Source organism: Diabrotica virgifera, chromosome 10, assembly GCF_917563875.1.
Source record: "Diabrotica virgifera virgifera chromosome 10, PGI_DIABVI_V3a".
Lineage (NCBI taxonomy): Eukaryota > Metazoa > Arthropoda > Insecta > Coleoptera > Chrysomelidae > Diabrotica > Diabrotica virgifera.
In genome coordinates, this window is record NC_065452.1 from 139,740,878 (window position 1) to 139,763,383 (window position 22,506).

Consider the following 22,506-nt stretch of genomic DNA (forward strand, 5'->3'; position numbering starts at 1 on the left):
AAATATTATTACGAGTAAATATTACGTAAAAAATAAACGTATTAATATTACCTATAAATTACGTCCCTTAGATGTATGCGTGTGCATCTACAGAGCCAAAGAAATTTGATCAGTGGCCCTCATTCCAGGGATTGGTTGTGTTGGTCAATCAGTTACCGATTTGGTAACATAGATTTTATTTTCCCTGCAAGCTTCTTTTCTGGGGGATCGTCTTCCTACTGGATCTGTGTCTCTCAGTGCGATACCTTAATGCTAAAGAATCGCATTAGTAAGTCTCCTATAAAATAAATAAATCGTTATTACTTAAAATGTAGCTTCACTATTAACTTAACTTTAACCAGTTAACATCACCTTTCTATTATGCCCCTGCAAATGTATACGTGTCCATCCACAGAGCCGAACTTGATCAGTGGCTCTTTTTCCAGAGCTTGATTGTACTGGTCGATGGTCGATTTGTCAAAATAAATTGCTTTCCTCGCTAGCTTGTCTGCTGCAGGATCATTTTGCTACTGGATCTGTGCCTCTCAGTGCGACACCTTAATACTCAAGAATCGGATGAGTTAGTCTGCTATAAAAAAAGAAATCGTTATTAACTTAAAGTGTACCTTCTCTATTAGACTCCTAAACTTTGTAACTCTGTAAAATAAACGAATTAATATTACCTTTCAATTATGCCCCTTCAATGTATGCATGTCCATCCACACAGCCAAACAAACTTGATCATTGGCTCTCTTTCGAGGGACTGGTTGTGCTAGTCTATCAGTTGTCGATTAGCATTAGTTGCTCTCTTGAAAACAAAAAAAGGAATTGTTATTAGCTGAAAGAATATCTTCTCTGAAAATAAAAACTCTATTAATGAGTGAAGTGATAACTTTGGTACCAAATAAATGAATTCCAAAAGAAACCACACAATATTTGCTAGGGATATACCACGTGTTTTATTTTTAATCTAGGCTAAGATTATTTTTCGTCATTTCTGAGCCGATGTATTATATTAACGGTGCACAGGAAACTTGTTTTGTGCCTTCCATCAGCTACAGTCGAGGTAAATACACGACTTGTAACCGACGGAAGTTACAGAAATCAGCTCCAAATTTGGTACCATCTCCATCCATCTTGACGCTTGTCGTAGTCAAAAGAGACCAATGTAATGTATCGTCTTGCTACTGGATCTGTGCCTCTCAGTGCGACACCTTAATGCTCAAGAATCGGATTAGTTAGTCTGCTATAAAAAAAAGAAATCGTAAATAACTCAACAGTGTAGCTTCTCTATTAAACTCAAATTTTGTAACTCTGTAAAATTAACGTGTTAATATTACCTTGTAATTATGTCCCTTCAATGTATGCGTGTCTATCCACAGAGCCATACAAACTAGAGCATCGGCTTTCTTTCCAGAGATTGGTTCGATTTGGCAAAATAAATTTTGCTTTCTCCTCAGCTTGTCTTCCGGAGGATCGTCTTGCTTCTGGGTCTGAAAAATTAGCATAGTTCAGTCATATAAATATCTAGTATTGAAATTTCTATAAATCTCTCTAAATATCTTACAAATAATATTCCCAAATTAACAATAATTAATGCTTCGATTGTCTATTCATTGTTGTTACGTTGAACGTGAAGTGCTTTCTCTGAAAGATTCAAAGCACAATACGTTCAAATATACGTATGCGCTCTGCTTCTTTCAAAGAACGCAGCCCGAAATTCTTTCCATCTCTATCTATGTTGCCATTTTCCACATAAAGGAATAAATATTGCAATTCGTTTCCGGGAAGAGTCTGGAAAAGAAATTTAGATGATGTAACCGTAGATTAAATATGTAAGATCATGTAATATTATTATAAATGTTATATTTAAATATAATGTTAATTAATAGACTGGCGATAAGATTAAACGTGTATGTTAACAGTTTTTTACATAAAAAAACTATTATTTAACCAAAATGAGCCACTAGAATTAAGTTTCATGTCTAATTACTTCATAAATTACCCATTAGAGCTACGCTTACGACGAGTCTTGTATTTGACTTTCAATTTATATGAACTGATTTTTACACTGCTTGCAATACTTTATAATATATACGAGTTTTACGAATAAACTTTTTACCTTTTAGGAAACGGTGTGAAATTGGTGATAGATTTGTCAACGACAAAAATTTAACGGTTTTTGCTACACGGAAGCAGTACATCCTGAAACTATTAACTTAACGTTAACCTATTAACATCACCTTTTAATTATGCCCCTTCAAATGTATGCGTGTCCATCCACAGAGCCGAACTTGATCAGTGGCTCTTTTTCCAGAGCTTGATTGTACTGGTCGATGGCCGATGCGTCAAAATAAATTGCTTTCCTCGCTAGCTTGTCTGCTGCAGGATCATTTTGCTACTGGATCTGTGCCTCTCAGTGCGACACCTTAATACTCAAGAATCGGATTAGTTAGTCTGCTATAAAAAAAGAAGTCATTATTAACTTAAAGTGTACCTTCTCTATTAAACTCCTAAACTTTGTAACTCTGTAAAATAAACGAATTAATATTACCTTTCAATTATGCCCCTTCAATGTATGCGTGTCCATCCACACAGCCAAATACTTGATCATTGGCTCTCTTTCCAGAGGCTGGTTGTGCTGGTCTATCAGTTGTCGATTAGCATTAGTTTCTCTCTTGAAAACAAAAAAAAAAAAAAGGAATTGTTATTAGCTGAAAGTGTAGTTTCTCTGAAAATAAAAACTCTATTAATGAGTGAAGTGATAACTTTGGTACCAAATAAATGAATTCCAAAAGAAACCACACAATATTTGCTAGGGACATACCATGTGTTTTATTTTTAATCTAGGCTAAGATTATTTTTCGTCATTTCTGAGCCGATGTATTATATTAACGGTGCACAGGAAACTTGTTTTGTGCCTTCCATCAGCTACAGTCGAGGTAGATAAACTACTTGTAACCGACGGAAGTTATAGAAATCAGCTCCAAATTTGGTACCATTTCCATCCATCTTGCCGTTTGTCGTAGTCAAAAGAGACCAATGTAATGTATCGTCTTGCTACTGGATCTGTGCCTCTCAGTGCGACACCTTAATGCTCAAGAATCGGATTAGTTAGTCTGCTATAAAAAAAAGGAATCGTAAATAACTCAACAGTGTAGCTTTTCTATTAAACTCATAAACTTTGTAACTCTGTAAAATTAACGTATTAATATTACCTTTTAATTACGTCCCTTCAATGTATGCGTGTCTATCCACAGAGCCAAACAAACTAGATCATCGGCTTTCTCTCCAGATATTGGTTGTTCGATTTGGCAAACTAAATTTTGCTTTTTCCTCAGCTTGTCTTCCGGAGGATCGTCTTGCTTCTGGGTCTGAAAAATTAGCATAGTTCATTCATATAAATATCTAGTATTAAAATTTCTATAAATCTCTATAAATATCTTACAAATAACATTCCCAAATTAACAATAATAATTAATGCTTCGATTGTCTATTCATTGTTGTTGCGTTGAAAGTGAAGTGCTTTCTCTGAAAGATCCAAAGCACAGAACGTTCAAATATACGTACGCGCTCTGTTTCTTTCAAAGAACGCAGCCCGAAATTCTTTCCATCTCTATCTATGTTCCCATTTTCCACATAGAGAAATAAATATTGCAATTCGTTTCCGGGAAAAGTCTGGAAAAGAAATTTAGATGATGTAACCGTAGATTAAATATGTAAGATCATGTAATATTATTATAAATGTTATATTTGAATATAATGTTAATTAATAGACTGGCGATAAGATTAAACGTGTATGTTAACAGTTTTTTACATAAAAAAACTGTTTTTTAACCAAAATGAGCCACTAGAATTAAGTTTCATAACTAATTACTTCATAAATTACCCATTAGAGCTACGCTTACGACGAGTCTTGTATTTGACTTTCAATTTATATTAACTGATTTTTACACTGCTTGCAATACTTTATAATATTTACGAGTTTTACGAATAAACTTTTTACCTTTTAGTGTATTAAATAGTGTGTTGTTACTGCCTTCTGGTTCTAATTAATTAAAAAGACTAAACACGTCTTACTATACATTATATTTTATTCACTGGTATCCAATATCTAAACAATAACATTAATGATTCATAGCGCCTCGCCTTACTACATACTAACTTCTAATAATTATTTGTATATCTATATCCATACTGATTGTTCAGCGTGTTTTTATACCTATCTGAACCATAACAAATATAGTTCAAGTTCACTCGTAATAAACATGTGATACAAACTATAAGCTATTTTTTTATGTATGTTCAATACCCTAAAGGTTAATAACATCATATTTAAATTATGATTTATACAGAGGGTTCATAATATACCACATCTCCGCCGTTTTTAAAAAAGATAGTCCTAAGAAGAGAAGAAGAATATCTGACGGTATATTCCTCTTTCCCTTTTACAAAATGTTTATGGTTACCTAATACTATTTTCAAAAATTAAATTTCCTAACTATCCTAACTAACGGTAACATGGTACGTTTCAGAGTTTTTTTTAATCCTAAATATTGTTTATTATTATCACTAATTCACTTTCTGTTCCGTCTTGCTTTTTAGTCTTTTCTCCATTCACAAAACAGTGTCCACATAAAAACAGTGACTAAACCTATCGGGATTTTTAATATAGTCTTTTAGTGCCTATATGCATCTCCTATAAGCAGGGGAATAATCTAATCTACCTAACTAAAAATCTCGTATCTAACTAAAAGTCCTAAGCTAAGCTAATATTACTCGAATAAGTAAAAAATGTATCCTTTACTCTATTAATAATTCCTATTTCAGTCTTCTTTTGATTTATTTATATATGTCTTACTAACTTTAAAATAATGTACCTATAATAAAAATGTAATCTCTCTAAAAAACTTCTAATGTGTCTCTAAAAAAACTTCTAATGTGTCTCTGAAAAAACTTCTAATAACTCTCTTGTACCTATAATAAAGATTTAATCTCTCTAAAAACTTTACTTTTTGTGTCCCTTTGCTTACTATCTGCTAACACTTATTGTAAGATATTGTCTATTCTTAATTCAAACACTTCCATTTTCCGCGAAAATTTAACCTGAATTCATTATATACATTTAAAAATAAGTTATTTATAGTTTACGTTACTTTAGAGAAAAAAATTTACAACTTTAATTCTTAGACATAATTATTTAATGATTAGCTACTTATTTGATATTATTCTTAATTCTGCTTGTTTATTTTGACATTTCTGAAAATTTTATGTTTCTTCTTTCATTTTTCCCACATATTTTCCTCTTCTTCCTCTTGTCTGGTACTACAACTCATATAATTCATTTTTCTTCATATAATAGCACTTCTACAGTGTACATAATTCATCTTCATATACATATTTCATATAACAATCATATATCATATATCTCATATAGCATTTCATATAGCATCATAATCATCACTTCATATACTAGCTCCGATACCTTCGTTTTACCTTAATAAAAGAGGTTTCACTCGGATGTCTTAGTTCTCCGCCAATATTAACCCGAATTTTCGCCCTGATCTGTACGCACCATTAAGGTGGTATAGTTAACTCAAAACACGAAATAGGTATTTTATGCGGTTCAAATTCTTCTAAAAATATCACAACCTCAATCCCTTGCTTTGAGGCCGTTGTCTATTCACGAATAATCATGAATAAAATAGGTACCCTTCAAAACACATAGTGGGTCTCTAATAAGCGTTAAAGCTTCTATAAATCATTAGTACCTTCCTAATTTGACAAGAGCAGTGGGTTTCTTATTGTCTCTAGTTGCCTCATAATATTTAGCTTATAATATTGTTAGTTCTTCTTCTTATCTATATAGTCCTCCAGATTCTTTATCTCGACTCTTCAGGTCGGTTCGTTAAAAGTATATCTCTTGCTTAAGCTCTTATATCAATGTATGTCATCACTAATCATTATTCATTAAAAAAATCATTTATATATCATTTATCACACAAAATTATTAATTCAGGTTCATATCATACAAAATTTAACACAAAATCGATGAAAATGTACTAAATATACTCAATAAATATCAATAATAAAACAACTGGCTAATAAAGATTCAATAATGGTATACATATTCGACAAAAATTCAATAAAAAGTTAGTAATAGCATATGCAAAAGTTAGATAAAAATATTCAAAATCGGTTGATATCTCAAAATTCGATAGAAATTTTTGGAATAAATTCAATATTCCATAAAATATTTAAAAATAACCGTACTAAAAATCGAAATCGGATAGAGATTTTTCAAATAAATTCAATAAAGATTCAAAATTCAATAAAAATTCAAGAATAGCATATATAATAAACTTCGATAAAAATATTCAATTCAAAAAATCACTTCATGTTTCAAAATTCATAGTTAAAAAAAAAATCGATACTTCATAAATTATTCAAAAATCAGCAAAGATAAATATTCAATGTTCAATAATAATATAAAAACGAGGGAAGCATTTTTAATAAAGATAGGCATTCTTACTTACATTTTATTTCCACTTTGTCTTTTCACTGGGTTCGGTTCCTGTATTCTTCCTGGGTCCTGGTCAGTTTTCGCCGTCTTCGTTTCCAAGCTGGTGCCGCCATCTCTGCTCCTTTCAGAAGACCTCCTCTAGTCTGCAGGATCAGCCATGTATTAAATAGTGTGTTGTTACTGCCTTCTGGTTCTAATTAATTAAAAAGACTAAACACGTCTTACTATACATTATATTTTATTCACTGGTATCCAATATCTAAACAATAACATTAATGATTCATAGCGCCTCGCCTTACTACATACTAACTTCTAATAATTATTTGTATATCTATATCCATACTGATTGTTCAGCGTGTTTTTATACCTATCTGAACCATAACAAATATAGTTCAAGTTCACTCGTAATAAACATGTGATACAAACTATAAGCTATTGTTTTTATGTATGTTCAATACCCTAAAGCAGTGGTTTTCAATGTTTTTGAGCCATGTACCACCAAAATTCTTATAATTATTATTGGTACCACCTAACTGAAGTATCTACGGAGGTAGATAATCTAATTAACTACAAATATGCTGAATTTTGGCTGTGGTTTTGCGTTTTGTGTACCACCGCATCTAATGAAATATACCACCAGTGGTACATGTACCACAGATTGAGAACCCCTGCCCTAAAGGTTAATAACATCATATTTAAATTATGATTTATACAGAGGGTTCATAATATACCACATTAGGAAACGGTGTGAAATTGGTGATAGATTTGTCAACGACAAAAATTTAACGGTTTTTGCTACACGGAAGCAGTACATCCTGAAACTATTAAGTTAACGTTAACCTATTAACATCACCTTTCAATTATGCCCCTTCAAATGTATGCGTGTCCATCCACAGAGCCGAACTTGATCAGTGGCTCTTTTTCCAGAGCTTGATTGTACTGGTCGATGGTCGATGTGTCAAAATAAATTGCTTTCCTCGCTAGCTTGTCTGCTGCAGGATCATTTTGCTACTGGATCTGTGCCTCTCAGTGCGACACCTTAATACTCAAGAATCGGATTAGTTAGTCTGCTATAAAAAAAGAAATCATTATTAACTTAAAGTGTACCTTCTCTATTAGACTCCTAAACTTTGTAACTCTGTAAAATAAACGAATTAATATTACCTTTCAATTATGCCCCTTCAATGTATGCATGTCCATCCACACAGCCAAATACTTGATCATTGGCTCTCTTTCCAGAGGCTGGTTGTGCTGGTCTATCAGTTGTCGATTAGCATTAGTTTCTCTCTTGAAAACAAAAAAAAAAAAAGGAATTGTTATTAGCTGAAAGTGTAGTTTCTCTGAAAATAAAAACTCTATTAATGAGTGAAGTGATAACTTTGGTACCAAATAAATGAATTCCAAAAGAAACCACACAATATTTGCTAGGGACATACCATGTGTTTTATTTTTAATCTAGGCTTAGATTATTTTTCGTCATTTCTGAGCCGATGTATTATATTAACGGTGCACAGGAAACTTGTTTTGTGCCTTCCATCAGATACAGTCGAGGTAGATAAACGACTTGTAACCGACGGAAGTTATAGAAATCAGCTCCAAATTTGGTACCATTTCCATCCATCTTGCCGTTTGTCTTAGTCAAAAGAGACCAATGTAATGTATCGTCTTGCTACTGGATCTGTGCCTCTCAGTGCGACACCTTAATGCTCAAGAATCGGATTAGTTAGTCTGCTATAAAAAAAGGAATCGTAAATAACTCAACAGTGTAGCTTTTCTATTAAACTCATAAAGTTTGTAACTATGTAAAATTAACGTATTAATATTATCTTTTAATCACGTCCCTTCAATGTATGCGTTTCTATCCACAGAGCCAAACAAACTAGATCATCGGCTTTCTTTCCAGAGATTGGTTGTTCGATTTGGCAAACTAAATTGTGCTTTTTCCTCAGCTTGTCTTCCGGAGGATCGTCTTGCTTCTGGGTCTGAAAAATTAGCATAGTTCATTCATATAAATATCTAGTATTAAAATTTCTATAAATCTCTATAAATATCTTACAAATAACATTCCCAAATGAACAATAATAATTAATGCTTCGATTGTCTATTCATTGTTGTTGCGTTGAATGTGAAGTGCTTTCTCTGAAAGATCCAAAGCACCGAACGTTCAAATATACGTACGCGCTCTGTTTCTTTCAAAGAACGCAGCCCGAAATTCTTTCCATCTCTATCTATGTTCCCATTTTCCACATAAAGAAATAGATATTGCAATTCGTTTCCGGGAAGAGTCTGGAAAAGAAATTTAGATGATGTAACCGTAGATTAAATATGTAAGATCATGTAATATTATTATAAATGTTATATTTGAATATAATGTTAATTAATAGACTAGCGATAAGATTAAACGTGTATGTTAACAGTATTTTACATAAAAAACTGTTATTTAACCAAAATGAGCCACTAGAATTAAGTTTCATAACTAATTACTTCATAAATTACCCATTAGGTAGGGCAGGGCACATCAAAGAAACATGAAACGTAAATTACGTTTCATGGAAATAAAACACTGCTAAACAAATATACGTCCGGCCATTTATGAAACTCTCCGAAAATAAAAATGTGCCATAAGCATGAATCACACTCGTTTCATTGGTAGGCGGACTTTGAGATTTGTTTAGCAATGTTTTATTTTCATGAAACATGTTTCAAGTTTCATGTTTCATGTTTTTCGTTTCATGTTTCTTTGGTGTGCGGCTTGCCTTAGAGCTACGCTTACGACGAGTCTTGTTTTTGACTTTGAATTTATATGAACTGATTTTTAAACTGCATGCAATACTTTATAATATATACGAGTTTTACGAATAAACTGTTTACCTTTTAGGAAACGGTGTGAAATTGGTGATAGATTTGTCAACGACAAAAATTTAACGGTTTTTACCTACACGGAAGCAGTACATCCTGAAAACTGATTTCGAGAACTAACTGATAGAATATTGAACAACTGTTGATCAAATTGTTAAAAAACGTAGACAAATGTACTCCAATTACTGATTTGATTTGGTTATTGGATATTATATAATATATGAAATATGTACACAACAAAATTATAAATAGCAATTTAAATATCTTGAAATTATCTTAAACATAAAGGGGACTGCGAAGAGGAAGGGAAGATATATGTCTATTAAGCTAGAATGACAATTTCATAAGGAAGCCATGAAACTTACCCCATATTTTTTTGTTATTTTATTGCTAATTTGTTACGCAAATTAAAAATTTATTGCTTCATCCCATTCAGAGAAACAGGTGGCCATTCCAGCTTAATATTAAGCTAGAATAGCCAACATTCATATATCCGGAACGAAAGTAGATAGAGAGTTGCTTCCGCTGGCCTATTTTATTGCTAATTAATTGCTAATTTATTACGTAAAATGAAAACTTATTGCTTCATCCCCTTCAGAGAAAGAGGTGGCCATTCCAGCTTAATATTAAGCCAGAATAGCCAACATTCATATATCCGGAACGAAAGTAGATAGAGAGTTGCTTTTGGTGGCCTATTTTATTGCTAATTAATTGCTAATTTATTAAGCAAAATCAAAATTTATTGCTTCACCCCCTTCAGAGAAACAGGTGGCTATTCCAGCTTAATATTAAGCTAGAAAAGCCAGCATTCATATTTCCGGAACCAAAGTAGATACAGGGTAGCTTCCAGCGGCATATTTTATTTCTAATTATTTGCTGAAGGATTGTGTATACAAGAATTTACAAATTTAGCACCTTCAACCCCTACCGTTATCATCATTCCCCGGAATCCACAAAAAGTGAAAATAACCAGTTTAAAGACCTAAAACCAAGTGGTTATTTTTTCTTATTAATTGCTACAGGTCTAAGCCAAAAATGAACATTTTGCTTCATCCCCTAACGAGCCACAATGGCTACTGCGGTTTAATACTTAAGGCTACAATACCAACACTCCTATTACAGGAACGAAAGCAGATAGAGTGTCGCTTCCAGCGGCATATTTTATTGCTAATTAATTTCTGAAAGATATGGTATACAACAACTTACAAATTCACCCCCTCCAACCCCCACCTTTATCACCATTCCCCGTATTTCACAGAAAGTCAAAATTACCACTTTGAAAATCTAAGACCAGGTGGATATTTTTTTCCTAAGCAACTGCTGCAGGTCTTCACCAAAAACGATTTTACTGCTTCATCCCCTAACGAGCAACAATGGCTAATGCGGTTGAATACTTCAGCTACAACACTCAATTCTCCTATTGCAGTAAGGAATGCAGATAGAGGGTCGCCTCCGGCGGCCTATTTTATTGCTAATTAATGGCTAATTTATTACGCAAATTACAAATTTTTAGCTTCAACCCCTTCAGAGCTACAGGTGGCTATTCCAGCTTAATACTAAGTTAGAATAGCCAACACACATATTTCCGGAACCAAAGTAGATAGAGGGTAGCCTCCGGCGGTATATTTTATTGCTAATTAATTGCTGAGAGATTGGGTATACAAGAATTTACAAGCTCACCCTCTTCAACCCCTTCCGTTATATTATCATTCCCCGGAATCCACAAAACTTGAAAATAACCAGTCTAAAGACCTAAAACAAAGTCGGTATTTTTGCTTATTAATTGCAACAGATCTAAGCCAAAAATAAATGTTTTGCTTCATCCCCTAACGAGCCACAATTGCTACTGCAGTTTAATACTTAAGGTTACAATACCCAACAGTCCTATTACAGGAAAGAAAGCGGGTCGCTTCCGGCGGCATATTTTATTTCTAATCAATTGCTGAAAGATGGGGTATACCAGAATTTACAAACCCACCCCTCCAACCCCTACCATTATCATCGTTCCCCGGATTTCACAAAGAGTGAAAATAACCAGTTTAAGGACTTAAAACCAAGTGGGTATTTTTTTTGCAATTAATTTCTGCAGGTCTACCCAAAAATCGAGTTTTTTGCTTAATCCCCTAACGAGAAACAATAGCAACTGCGGTTTAATTCTTAAGCTACAATACCCAACACTCCTATTTCAGGAACGAAAGCAGATAGAGGGTATCCGCAGACAGCGGCATATAAAATATGCCGCTTCAAGCGGCATATTTTATTGCTAGTTAATTGCTGAAAGATAGGGAATACAACAATTTACAAACTCACCCCCTTCAACCCCACCGTTATCATCATTCGACGGATTTTCTGGAAAGTGAAAATTGCCAGATTAAAAACCTAAGACAAACTAGGTTTTTTCCTAAGTAACTGCTGGAGGTCTATGTCAAAAACGATTTTTTTGCTTCATCCCATAACAAGAAACAATGGCTACTGCAGTTTAATACTTAAGCTACAATACCCAACACTGCTATTTCAGGAACGAAAGCAGATAAAGGGTATCCGCAGATAGCGGCATATAAAATATACCGCTTCCAGCGGCATATTTTATTGCTAGTTAATTTCTGAAAGATAGGGTATACAACAATTTACAAACTCACCCCATTCATCCCTACCGTTATCATCATTCGACGGATTTCACAGAAGCAGTTACTTACGAAAAAAAACCTACTTAGTCTTAGGTTTTTATACTGGCAATTTTCACTTTCTGTGAAATCCGTCAAATGATGGTAGGGTTGAAGGGGGTGAGTTTGTAAATTGTTGAATACCCTATCTTTCAGCAATTAACTAGCAATAAAATATGCCGCTGGAAGCGACCCTCTATCTGTTTTCGTTCCGGAAATATGAATGTTGGCTATTCTAGCTTAATATTAAGCTGGAATAGCCACCTGTATCTCTGAAGGCGTTGAAGCTATAAATTTGTAATTTGCGTAATAAATTAGCAATTAATTAGCAATAAAATAGGCCGCCGGAAGCAACCCTCTATCTGCTTTCGTTACTGAAATAGGAGAATTGAGTGTTGTAGCTTAAGTATTCAACCGTAGTAGCCATTGTTTCTCGTTAGGGATGAAGCAATAAAATCGTTTTTGGCGTAGACCTGCAGCAGTTAATAAGAAAAAATACTCACTGGGTTTTAAGTTTTTAATCTGGTTATTTTCACTCTTTGTGAAATCCGTGGAACGATGATAAGGGTAGGGGCTGGAGGGGTGGGTTTGTAAATTCTGGTATATCCCATCTTTCAGCAATTAATTAAAAATAAAATATGCGGCCAGAAGCTACCCTCTATCTGCTTTCCTTCCTGAAATAGGAGTGTTAGGTATTGTAGCCTTAAGTATTAAACCGCAGTAGCCATTGTGGCTCGTTAGGGGATGAAGTAAAACATTCATATTTGGCTTAGACCTGTAGCAATTAATAAGCAAAAAATACCAACTTGGTTTTAGCTCTTTATACTGGTTATGTTCACTTTTTGTGGATTCCGGGGAATGATGATAACGGTAGGGCTTTAAGGGGGTGAGTTTGTAAATTCTTGTATACCCAATCTTTCAGCAATTAATTAGCAATTAAATATACCGGAAGCTACCCTCTATCTACTTTCGTTCCGGAAATATGAATGTTGGCTATTCTAGCTTAATATTAAGCTGGAAGAGCCACCTGTTTCTCTGAAGGGGATTAAGCAATAAATTTTATTTTGCGTAATAAATTAGCAATTAAATAGCAATAAAATAGGCCACCGGAAGCAACTCTCTATCTACTTTCGTTCCGAATATATGAATGTTGGCTATTCTAGCTTAATATTAAGCTGGAATGGCCACCTCTTTCTCTGAAGAGGATGACGCAATAAATTTTTAATTTGCGTAATAAATTAGCAATAGAATAGCAAAAAAATATGGGGTATGTGGTGCACAGGAAACTTGTTTTGTGCCTTCCATCAGCTACAGTCGAGCTAAATACACGACTTAGAACCGACGGAAGTTACAGAAATCAGCTCCAAATTTGGTACCATCTCCATCCATCTTGCCGCTTATCGTAGTCAAAAGAGACCAATGTAATGTATCTTTTTGCTACTGGATCTGTGCCTCTCATTACGATACCTCAATGCTCAAGGATCGAACTAGTTAGTCTCCTATAAAGATAGAAATCGTTATTAAGTTACAGTATACTTTCTCTATAAAACTCCTACACTTTGTTACTCGTAATAAAATATTATTACGGGTAAATATTACGTAAAAAATAAATGCATTAATATTACCTTTAAATTATGTCCCTTAGATGTATGCGTGTGCATCCACAGAGCCAAAGAAATTTGATCAGTTGCCCTCATTCCAGGGATTGGTTGTGTTGGTCAATCAGTTACCGATTTGGTAACATAGATTTTATTTTCCCTGCAAGCTTCTTTTCTGGGGGATCGTCTTCCTACCGGATCTGTGTCTCTCAGTGCGATACATTAATGCTAAAGAATCGCATTAGTAAGTCTCCTATAAAATAAATAAATCGTTATTAATTAAAATGTAGCTTCAGTATTAACTTAACCTTAACCTATTAACATCACCTTTCAATTATGCCCCTTCAAATGTATGCGTGTCCATCCAGAGAGCCGAATTTGATCAGTGGTTCTTTTTCCAGAGCTTGATTGTACTGGTCGATGGTCGATTTGTCAAAATAAATTGCTTTCCTCGCTAGCTTGTCTGCTGCAGGATCATTTTGCTACTGGATCTGTGCCTCTCAGTGCGACACCTTAATACTCAAGAATCGGATTAGTTAGTCTGCTATTAAAAAAGAAATCGTTATTAACTTAAAATGTACCTTCTCTATTAAACTCCTAAACTTTTTAACACTGTAAAATAAACGAATTAATATTAACTTTCAATTATGTCCCTTCAATGTATGCGTGTCCATCCACACAGCCAAAAAATTTGATCATTGGTTCTCTTTCCAGGGGCTGGTTATGCTGGTCTATCAGTTGTCGATTAGCATTAGTTGCTCTCTTGAAACAAAAAAAAAGGAATTGTTATTAGCTGAAAGTGTAGATTCTCTGAAAATAAAAACTCTATTAATGAGTGAAGTGATAACTTTGGTACCAAATAAATGAATTCCACAAGAAACCACACAATATTTGCTAGGGATATACCACGTGTTTTATTTTTCATCTAGGCTAAGATTATTTTTCGTCATTTCTGATCCGACGTATTATATTAACGGTGCACACAGTGGCGTAACAAACTCCGTCGGCCCCCCCGCAGAATTTGAAATGGGGCCCCTTTTAACCCGGGAGCAGTCGCGCCGTTGGAAAAAATCCAACTTTTTATCATTTTCCGTGATAACTTATTGAAAAATTTTGCAACATAACTTTCCACTTGTAAGTGCCTCGAAGAAGATTGTAGTAAAGCGTAGGATTTTTTTATTTTTTTAAATTTCATTTTCATTTTTTTTTGTGGAATTTATGGCTTTGGTGGGAACTAAAAAACACTTTTTAAATTAGTCTATCTACCTAAATAAAAATAAAACGTTACCTGGAACTACAACGAGCGTAATTAATCTGCTTGACGTCTAACTCTATTTCTGGGTTTTCATTTTAATTTAGAGTAGGATTAGTAAATATTGTTTCCTGACCAAGACCAACTAGATCTATTGATGTTTCACCAACTTCACTAGGCTGCTGTTTTAATTCACCAGTTGTCACAAAAAATTATGAAATTTTTGGTAAATTTTGTTTTTGCCCGGATTTTTGAGCACGTAACTTTCGTTTTTCTGCACCACTTTTATATTCCCTCTTAGAACTCATTCTGCAGATATACAGTGCGTCCATAAAGTAACGCATAAATTCATTATTTCGTAAACAGGTGACTTTAAGGAAAAATCCCGAAAAAGGGCGATTTTTATTTTTAATTTTCGATTTTTTGGCATATTTATCATACTCGTGACGTCATCCATCTGGGCGTGATGACGTAATCGATGATTTTTTTAAATGAGAATAGGGGTTATGTGATAGCTCATTTGAAAGGGTATTCAATTATCTATACATTAATGTAAACATTAACATAATTATTTATACAGGGTGTTCAAAAAAACATTTTTTTATTTAAAATAATTGAGACAAAAAGAAGAATGTAGGTATGTAATTTATTTAATTCAGAATGCGTTTTACTACTGTCAGAAAGCAGAAAAAAAATTTATTTGACAAATAAACATTGATTTTCGCTTAAACGAAATGTTCAAACTATCAAGAGGCAGGTGGGTGGCACCTTTAACATTGAACTTAAGCGAAAAACAATATTTATTTGTCAAATAAACATTTTTTTTCTGTTTTCTGACAACAATAAAACGTATTTTGAATTAGATAAATAACATACATTCTTCTTTTTGTCTCAATTATTTTAATTAAAAAAATGTTTTTTTTGAACACCCTGCATAAATAATTATGTTAATGTTTACATTAGTGTATAGAGAATGAAATACCCTTTCAAATGAGCTATCACATGACCCCCATTCTCATTTAAAAAAATCATCGATTACGTCATCACGCCCAGATGGATGACGTCACGAGTATGATATATATACCAAAAAATCGGAAATTAAAAATCAAAATCGACCGGTTTCGGGATTTTTCTTTAAAGTCGCCGGTTTACGAAATAATGAATTTATGCGTTACTTTATGGACGCACTGTATTACAATGACAGTAGTGGAGTAGTGAGAAATTAACTGAGAAATTAGTTTTTTTAATATACACGAAAATATAAATTTTAGAAAAAACTGACTCGACCAGTGAAAATTCAGAAAATATTACATAACAAAACAATTAGAGGTTTTTCTAAAATTACATCTACAGCTTCTATATTTTTTTATTTATAACGCTCGAGTCACCCTTCCACAAACATTGGCAGTGGCGCACTGTATGGCAGCGTTCGTCGTAGCGAGCAGTTGAGTTAATTTAACATTACTTTTTAAAATTAGAAAATCTACGGTTTCGTTTTGATTTAAATCTGTCTCCTGCCGAATCGAGTCGACATTCATTTCATTACTTTTTAACTAATTAATCAAATTAAATTTTACAAATTGACAATGAAAGAAGAACGTTAACGATATCTTATAATTACATCACAAAGAAAAAAAGTATACAATTTTACCTATATAAATCTGAAACTTACACAAATTATTTTTTAAACATCGTACTAAACCATGTTTTTTTAAAAAATATATCAAAACTTTTATTCAAATAATACAACGTCTCAAAAATGTAATTTATTAAAACTTCGTAGTTTTACAGAATAACTACCACTTTTAACTGGATATTACTTAAATGTAAACGCCTATATTACAATAATTGTATTGGTGTTTTTTTAAAGCCTAAGGTGTAATCTTTAAAATGTAATTATTTTACTTTGAAAATGAAATAAAGAACTTCTTTTTTTGTTTTCTGTACAACTTACCTACAATACATTTAATAACCAGCTTTAAAAATAGTAAATGTTAAAACAATTTTTCTTGACTTCTTATACAGTGTGTTTGCGTATCTTGGAACCTATGGGAAACTTTTTTATTATCTATATTACGAAAAAAGTTATTCTTCATAAAATGCTGTGCATGGTATAAAACCTAAGTTGCAATAATTAGATATTAAATTTTATTGACATTATACGAGGTTTATCAAAAAATATTAATTTCGCTCAATAGTAACTATACTACCTTTATATTTTACAATATTGAAAAATTTTATTATAAAAAGTTGTTCGCAAAGTTTTTAATTTTTAAAAACTATGTTTAAATATGCAATTATATCATTCCAGTTGAAATATTGTGAACTATAAAGGTACTTAACTCTTAGAGAGAAGTTCATATTTTTCGACATACCTCGTATAAAGTTGGTAAAATGTGATATATTACGATTGAATCTTCGTTTTGAGATAATGCAGAGCTTTTTATATAGAATCTGATAAAAATTTTATAAAGCATTTTTTCGTAAAATTAAAAAATTAATAATAAAATAGTTATTATAATTGTAATAAAATGATGTTGGTTATCGGTAATTTGAGAAATATTTGGAAAAATTAATTTTTTATTTACAAGGATGTAATTACATATTAAAATTAAAATTGTATATTGTTAAATATAAAAGTACTTTATCCTTGAGTTAAATTCCTATTTTTTGACTTACCTCGTATAATATTGATAAGCTTTGATATCTGATGGTTCATCTGGCTTATTTTGCATCTCAGATTTAAGACCATTGAGAGCATTTCATGAAGAATAACTTTTTTCGTAAAATTGATAATAAAAATGTTTCCCATATGGTTCGAAGCCACGCAGACATACTGTATAAGTGCTAAAAAAAATTATTTTGAATTTTCAAATTGTAATGTCTGACAGGGCCGTAACTAGCATTGGGGCAACCGGGGCAACGACTCGGGGCCCCCGGCGAAGGGGGCCCCGCGATTGTAATCGCGTTATACTGCATATAGGCAATATAACGATTAAAAACATTATAGGCGATTAAAAACCTAAATTATAGCCGAGGAATGTAAGGAACATAACATTATATGTAGTATATTTTTTATGAAAAGAGAAAATATGTTACTATATTGATGGTAAATATTTGCAAAATATTTAGCTTAAAATAATGTGATTTCAATTTTTTTTTTGTTGGTCAACTAAAATAGCAATATGTAGGTAGGTACAGGAAACTTCAGTCATGGAGTACATTAAAATACGTTTTCAAGTGGTTAAATATCAATTTTCCCGGACTTCTTCTGCTGGGTGATTAACCCCAGACTCCCCGGTAGGGGGCCCCAGATCACGTTTGTCCCGAGGCCCCCAACATCGTACTTATGGCCCTGATTTAATGTCATATTCGAATTCAGCATAATCAAAAAGCAAATAGAAACATTTTTGAACAAAGTAAAATGATGAATTCAAAGATATCTTTTAAAATTATTTAATATAAAACAGTTTTATTGTTTAAAGAATTAGTAAACAATTAGAGGCACCTGTGAGTAGAACTTTTCACTTTAAGATAAGATCTAAACTAACAAAAATGTTTTAGAAAAATATAAGCTTGTTTGATTTTTTCCGAAACCGAAACAATGCAAGTTTTTCTACATTGACTCCCCTAAAGTGTTATAATTTCCTTATCTTACCGTTTATCTGTTGAGAGATTGTCCAATGATTACACAAGAAATGTCGTCAATAATTATTAAATAAATGCGTACTAAACTGATGCAACTATAACCGTAAAACAACACAAACATAAATAACATTCAATGCAAACAACCAATATGAAATTACTGGCGATAATATTGTATCGAAATACTAAAACTAGGTAAAGAACAGAGAGAAAGAAAACCCATTTTTAGATTTAAAAATATTGTTCTTAAATTCGGCAAATTGCAATTCTATCTTTCAATAGTCACGTACAAAGCATTATATAGTTTATTGTCGCTGCCATAAAATTTCGGTAGGCCGGAAGGGATTAAGTTTCTAGATATTTTGAGATGATTTACTTAGCAAATACGTCTAGTTAGAAATTTTTACGTTTTTAAATTTAAACAGACAACGTAAAATAATGTAACAATAACAGATTTTAACGTAATATCAGATGACGATTGGGGCCCCCCCAAAAGCTTCACGCTGCGGGGCCCTCTGTTACGCCCCTGGGTGCACAGGAAACTTGTTTTGTGCCTTCCATCAGCTACAGTCGAGCTAAATATACGACTTGGAACCGACGGAAGTTACAGAAATCAGCTCCAAATTTGGTATCATCTCCGTCCATCTTGCCGTTTGTCGTAGTCAAAAGAGACCAATGTAATGTATATCTTGCTACTGGATCTGTGCCTCTCATTACGATACCTTAATGCTCAAGGATCGGACTAGTTAGTCTCCTATAAAGATAGAAATCGTTATTAAGTTACAGTATACTTTCTCTAAAAAACTCCTACACTTTGTTACTCGTAATAAAATATTATTACGAGTAAATATTACGTAAAAAGTAAACGTATTAATATTACCTTTCAATTATGTCCCTTAGATGTATGCGTGTGCATCTACAGAGCCAAAGAAATGTGATCAGTGGAACTCATTCCAGGGATTGGTTGTGTTGGTCAATCAGATGCCGATTTGGTAACATACATTTTATTTTTCCTGCAAGCTTCTCTTCTGGGGGATGGTCTTCCTACTGGATTTGTGCCACTCAGTGCGACACCTTAATGCTCAAGAATCGGATTAGTTAGTCTGCTATAAAAAAAGAAATCGTTATTAATTTAAAGTGTACCTTCTCTAATAAACTCCTAAACTTTTTAACTCTGTAAAATTAACGTATTAATATTACCTTTCAATGTTCCTATGCGTGTCCATCCACAGAGCCAAACAAACTGGATCAGTGGCTTTCTTCCAGGGAATGGTTGTGCTGGTCGATCAGTTGTCGATTTTTCAAGATACATTTTGCTTTTTACTCAGCTTGTCTTCGGGAGTATCGTCTTGCTTCTGGGTCTGAAAAATGAGCATAGTTCAGTCATATAACTAGTATATATTAATAGATCTAAAAAAAGGCAGAAATACGCTACAAATAATATTCACAATTTAACGATTAATACTGCGATTATTATAATTCTAATATTAATTGTTTTTGCCGTATGTGATTTGCTTTCTCTAGGAGAAGAAGAACCAGTACGATTAAGTAAACGTACTAGTTCTGCCTCCCTCAGAGAAGATAGCTCAAATTTGGTACCATCTCCATCCATGTTGCCGTTTGTCGTAGTCAAAAGAGACCAATGTAATGTATCGTCTTGCTACTGGTAATGTGGCTCTCAGTACAATATTTTAATCCTCTAAAATCGGATTAGTTAGTCTCCTATAAAAAAAAAGAAATACCTTCTCTACCTATAAAACTCCTAAACTGTATAACTCTGTAAAATAAACGTATTAATATTACCTATCTATTATGTCCCTTCAATTTATGAGTGTCCATCCACAGAGCCAAACAAATTTGATTAGTGGCCCTCTTTCCAGGGATTGGTTGTGCTGGTCTATCAGTTGTCGATTAGTATTAGTTGCTCTCCTAAAAAAAAGGAATCATTATTAGCTGAAAATGTAGCTTCTCTGAAAATAAAAACTACTACATAATGAGTGAAGTGATAACTTTAGTACCAAATAAATGAATTCCAAAAGAAACCACACAATATTTGCTACGGATATACCACGTGTTTTATTTTTCATCTAGGCTTTGATTACTTTTCGTCATTTCTGTTCTGATCCGATATTAAGGGTGTACAGGAAACTTGTTTTGTGCCTTCCATCAGCTACAGTCGAGCTAAATGTACGACTTGGAACCGACGAAAGTTACAGCAATGAGCTCCAAATTTGGTACCATTTCCATCCATCTTGCCGTTTGTCGTAGTCAAAAGAGACCAATGTAATGTATCGTCTTGCTACTGGATCTGTGCCTCTCAGTGCGACACCTTAATGCTCAAGAATCGGATTAGTTATTCTGCTATAAAAAAAAGAAATCGTAAATAAATCAAAAGTCTAGCTTTTCTATTAAACTCATAAACTTTGTAACTCTGTAAAATTAACGTATTAATACCTATTACCTTTAAATTATGTCCCTTAGATGTATGCGTGTGCATCCACAGAGCCAAAAAAAATTTGATCAGTGGCCCTCTTTCCAGGGATTGGTTGTGTTGGTCAATCAGTTACCGATTTGGTAACATAGATTTTATTTTCCCTGCAAGCTTCTTTTCTGGCGGATCGTCTTCCTACTGGATCTGTGTCTCTCAGTGCGATACCTTAATGCTAAAGAATTGCATTAGTAAGTCTCCTATAAAATAAATAAATCGTTATTACTTAAAATGTAGCTTCACTATTAACTTAACATTAACCTATTAACATCACCTTTCAATTATGCCCCTTCAAATGTATACGTGTCCATCCACAGAGCCGAACTTGATCAGTGGCTCTTTTTGCAGAGCTTGATTGTACTGGTCGATGGTCGATTTGTCAAAATAAATTGCTTTCCTCGCTAGCTTGTCTGCTGCAGGATCATTTTGCTACTGGATCTGTGCCTCTCAGTGCGACACCTTAATACTCAAGAATCGGATGAGTTAGTCTGCTATAAAAAAAGAAATCGTTATTAACTTAAAGTGTACCTTCTCTATTAGACTCCTAAACTTTGTAACTCTGTAAAATAAACGAATTAATATTACCTTTCAATTATGCCCCTTCAATGTATGCGTGCGTGTCCATCCACACAGCCAAACAAACTTGATCATTGGCTCTCTTTCGAGGGACTGGTTGTGCTAGTCTATCAGTTGTCGATTAGCATTAGTTGCTCTCTTGAGAACAAAAAAAGGAATTGTTATTAGCTGAAAGAGTAGCTTCTCTGAAAATAAAAACTCTATTAATGAGTGAAGTGATAACTTTAGTACCAAATAAATGAATTCCAAAATAAATCACACAATATTTGCTAGGGATATACCATGTGTTTTATTTTTAATCTAGGCTAAGATTATTTTTCGTCATTTCTTAGCCGAGGTATTATATTAACGGTGCACAGGAAACTTGTTTTGTGCCTTTCATCAGCTACAGTCGAGCTAAATATACGACTTGGAACCGACGGAAGTTACAGAAATCAGCTCCAAATTTGGTACCATCTCCATCTATCTTGCCGCTTGTCGTAGTCAAAAGAGACCAATGTAATGTATCTTCTTGCTACTGGATCTGTGTCTCTCAGTGTGAAACTTTAATGCTCAAGAATCTTATTAGTTAGTCTGCTATAAAAAAAAAAGAAATCGTAAATAACTCAACAGTGTCGCTTTTCTATTAAACTCATAAACTTTACAACTCTGAAAAATTAACGGAATAATATTACCTTTTAATTATGTCCCTTCAATGTATGCGTGTCTATCCACAGAGCCAAACAAACTAGATCATCGGCTTTCTTTCCAGAGAGTGGTTGTTCGGTTTGTCAAAATATATTTTGCTTTTTCCTCAGCTTGTCTTCCGGAGGATCGTCTTGTTTCTGGGTCTGAAAAATTAGCATAGTTCAGTCATATAAATATCTAGTATTAAAATTTCTATAAATCTCTATAAATACCTTACAAATAATATTCCCAAATTA

At 33.3% G+C, this 22,506-nt stretch overlaps 1 protein-coding gene across 1 annotated transcript in view; it reads right to left on the bottom strand.

The window, feature by feature from the left end:
• The window catches only part of LOC126893157 (uncharacterized), a 183,734-nt gene that overhangs the window by 6,434 nt on the left and 154,794 nt on the right, over positions 1–22,506 (bottom strand). The window contains exons 27-29 of the mRNA XM_050663109.1: positions 8,383–8,484; positions 3,252–3,353; positions 1,320–1,472 (exon numbers count right to left, since the gene is read on the bottom strand). Of these exons, the coding sequence (XP_050519066.1) occupies positions 1,320–1,472; positions 3,252–3,353; positions 8,383–8,484 (357 nt within the window). The remainder of the gene's footprint in view (positions 1–1,319; positions 1,473–3,251; positions 3,354–8,382; positions 8,485–22,506) is intronic.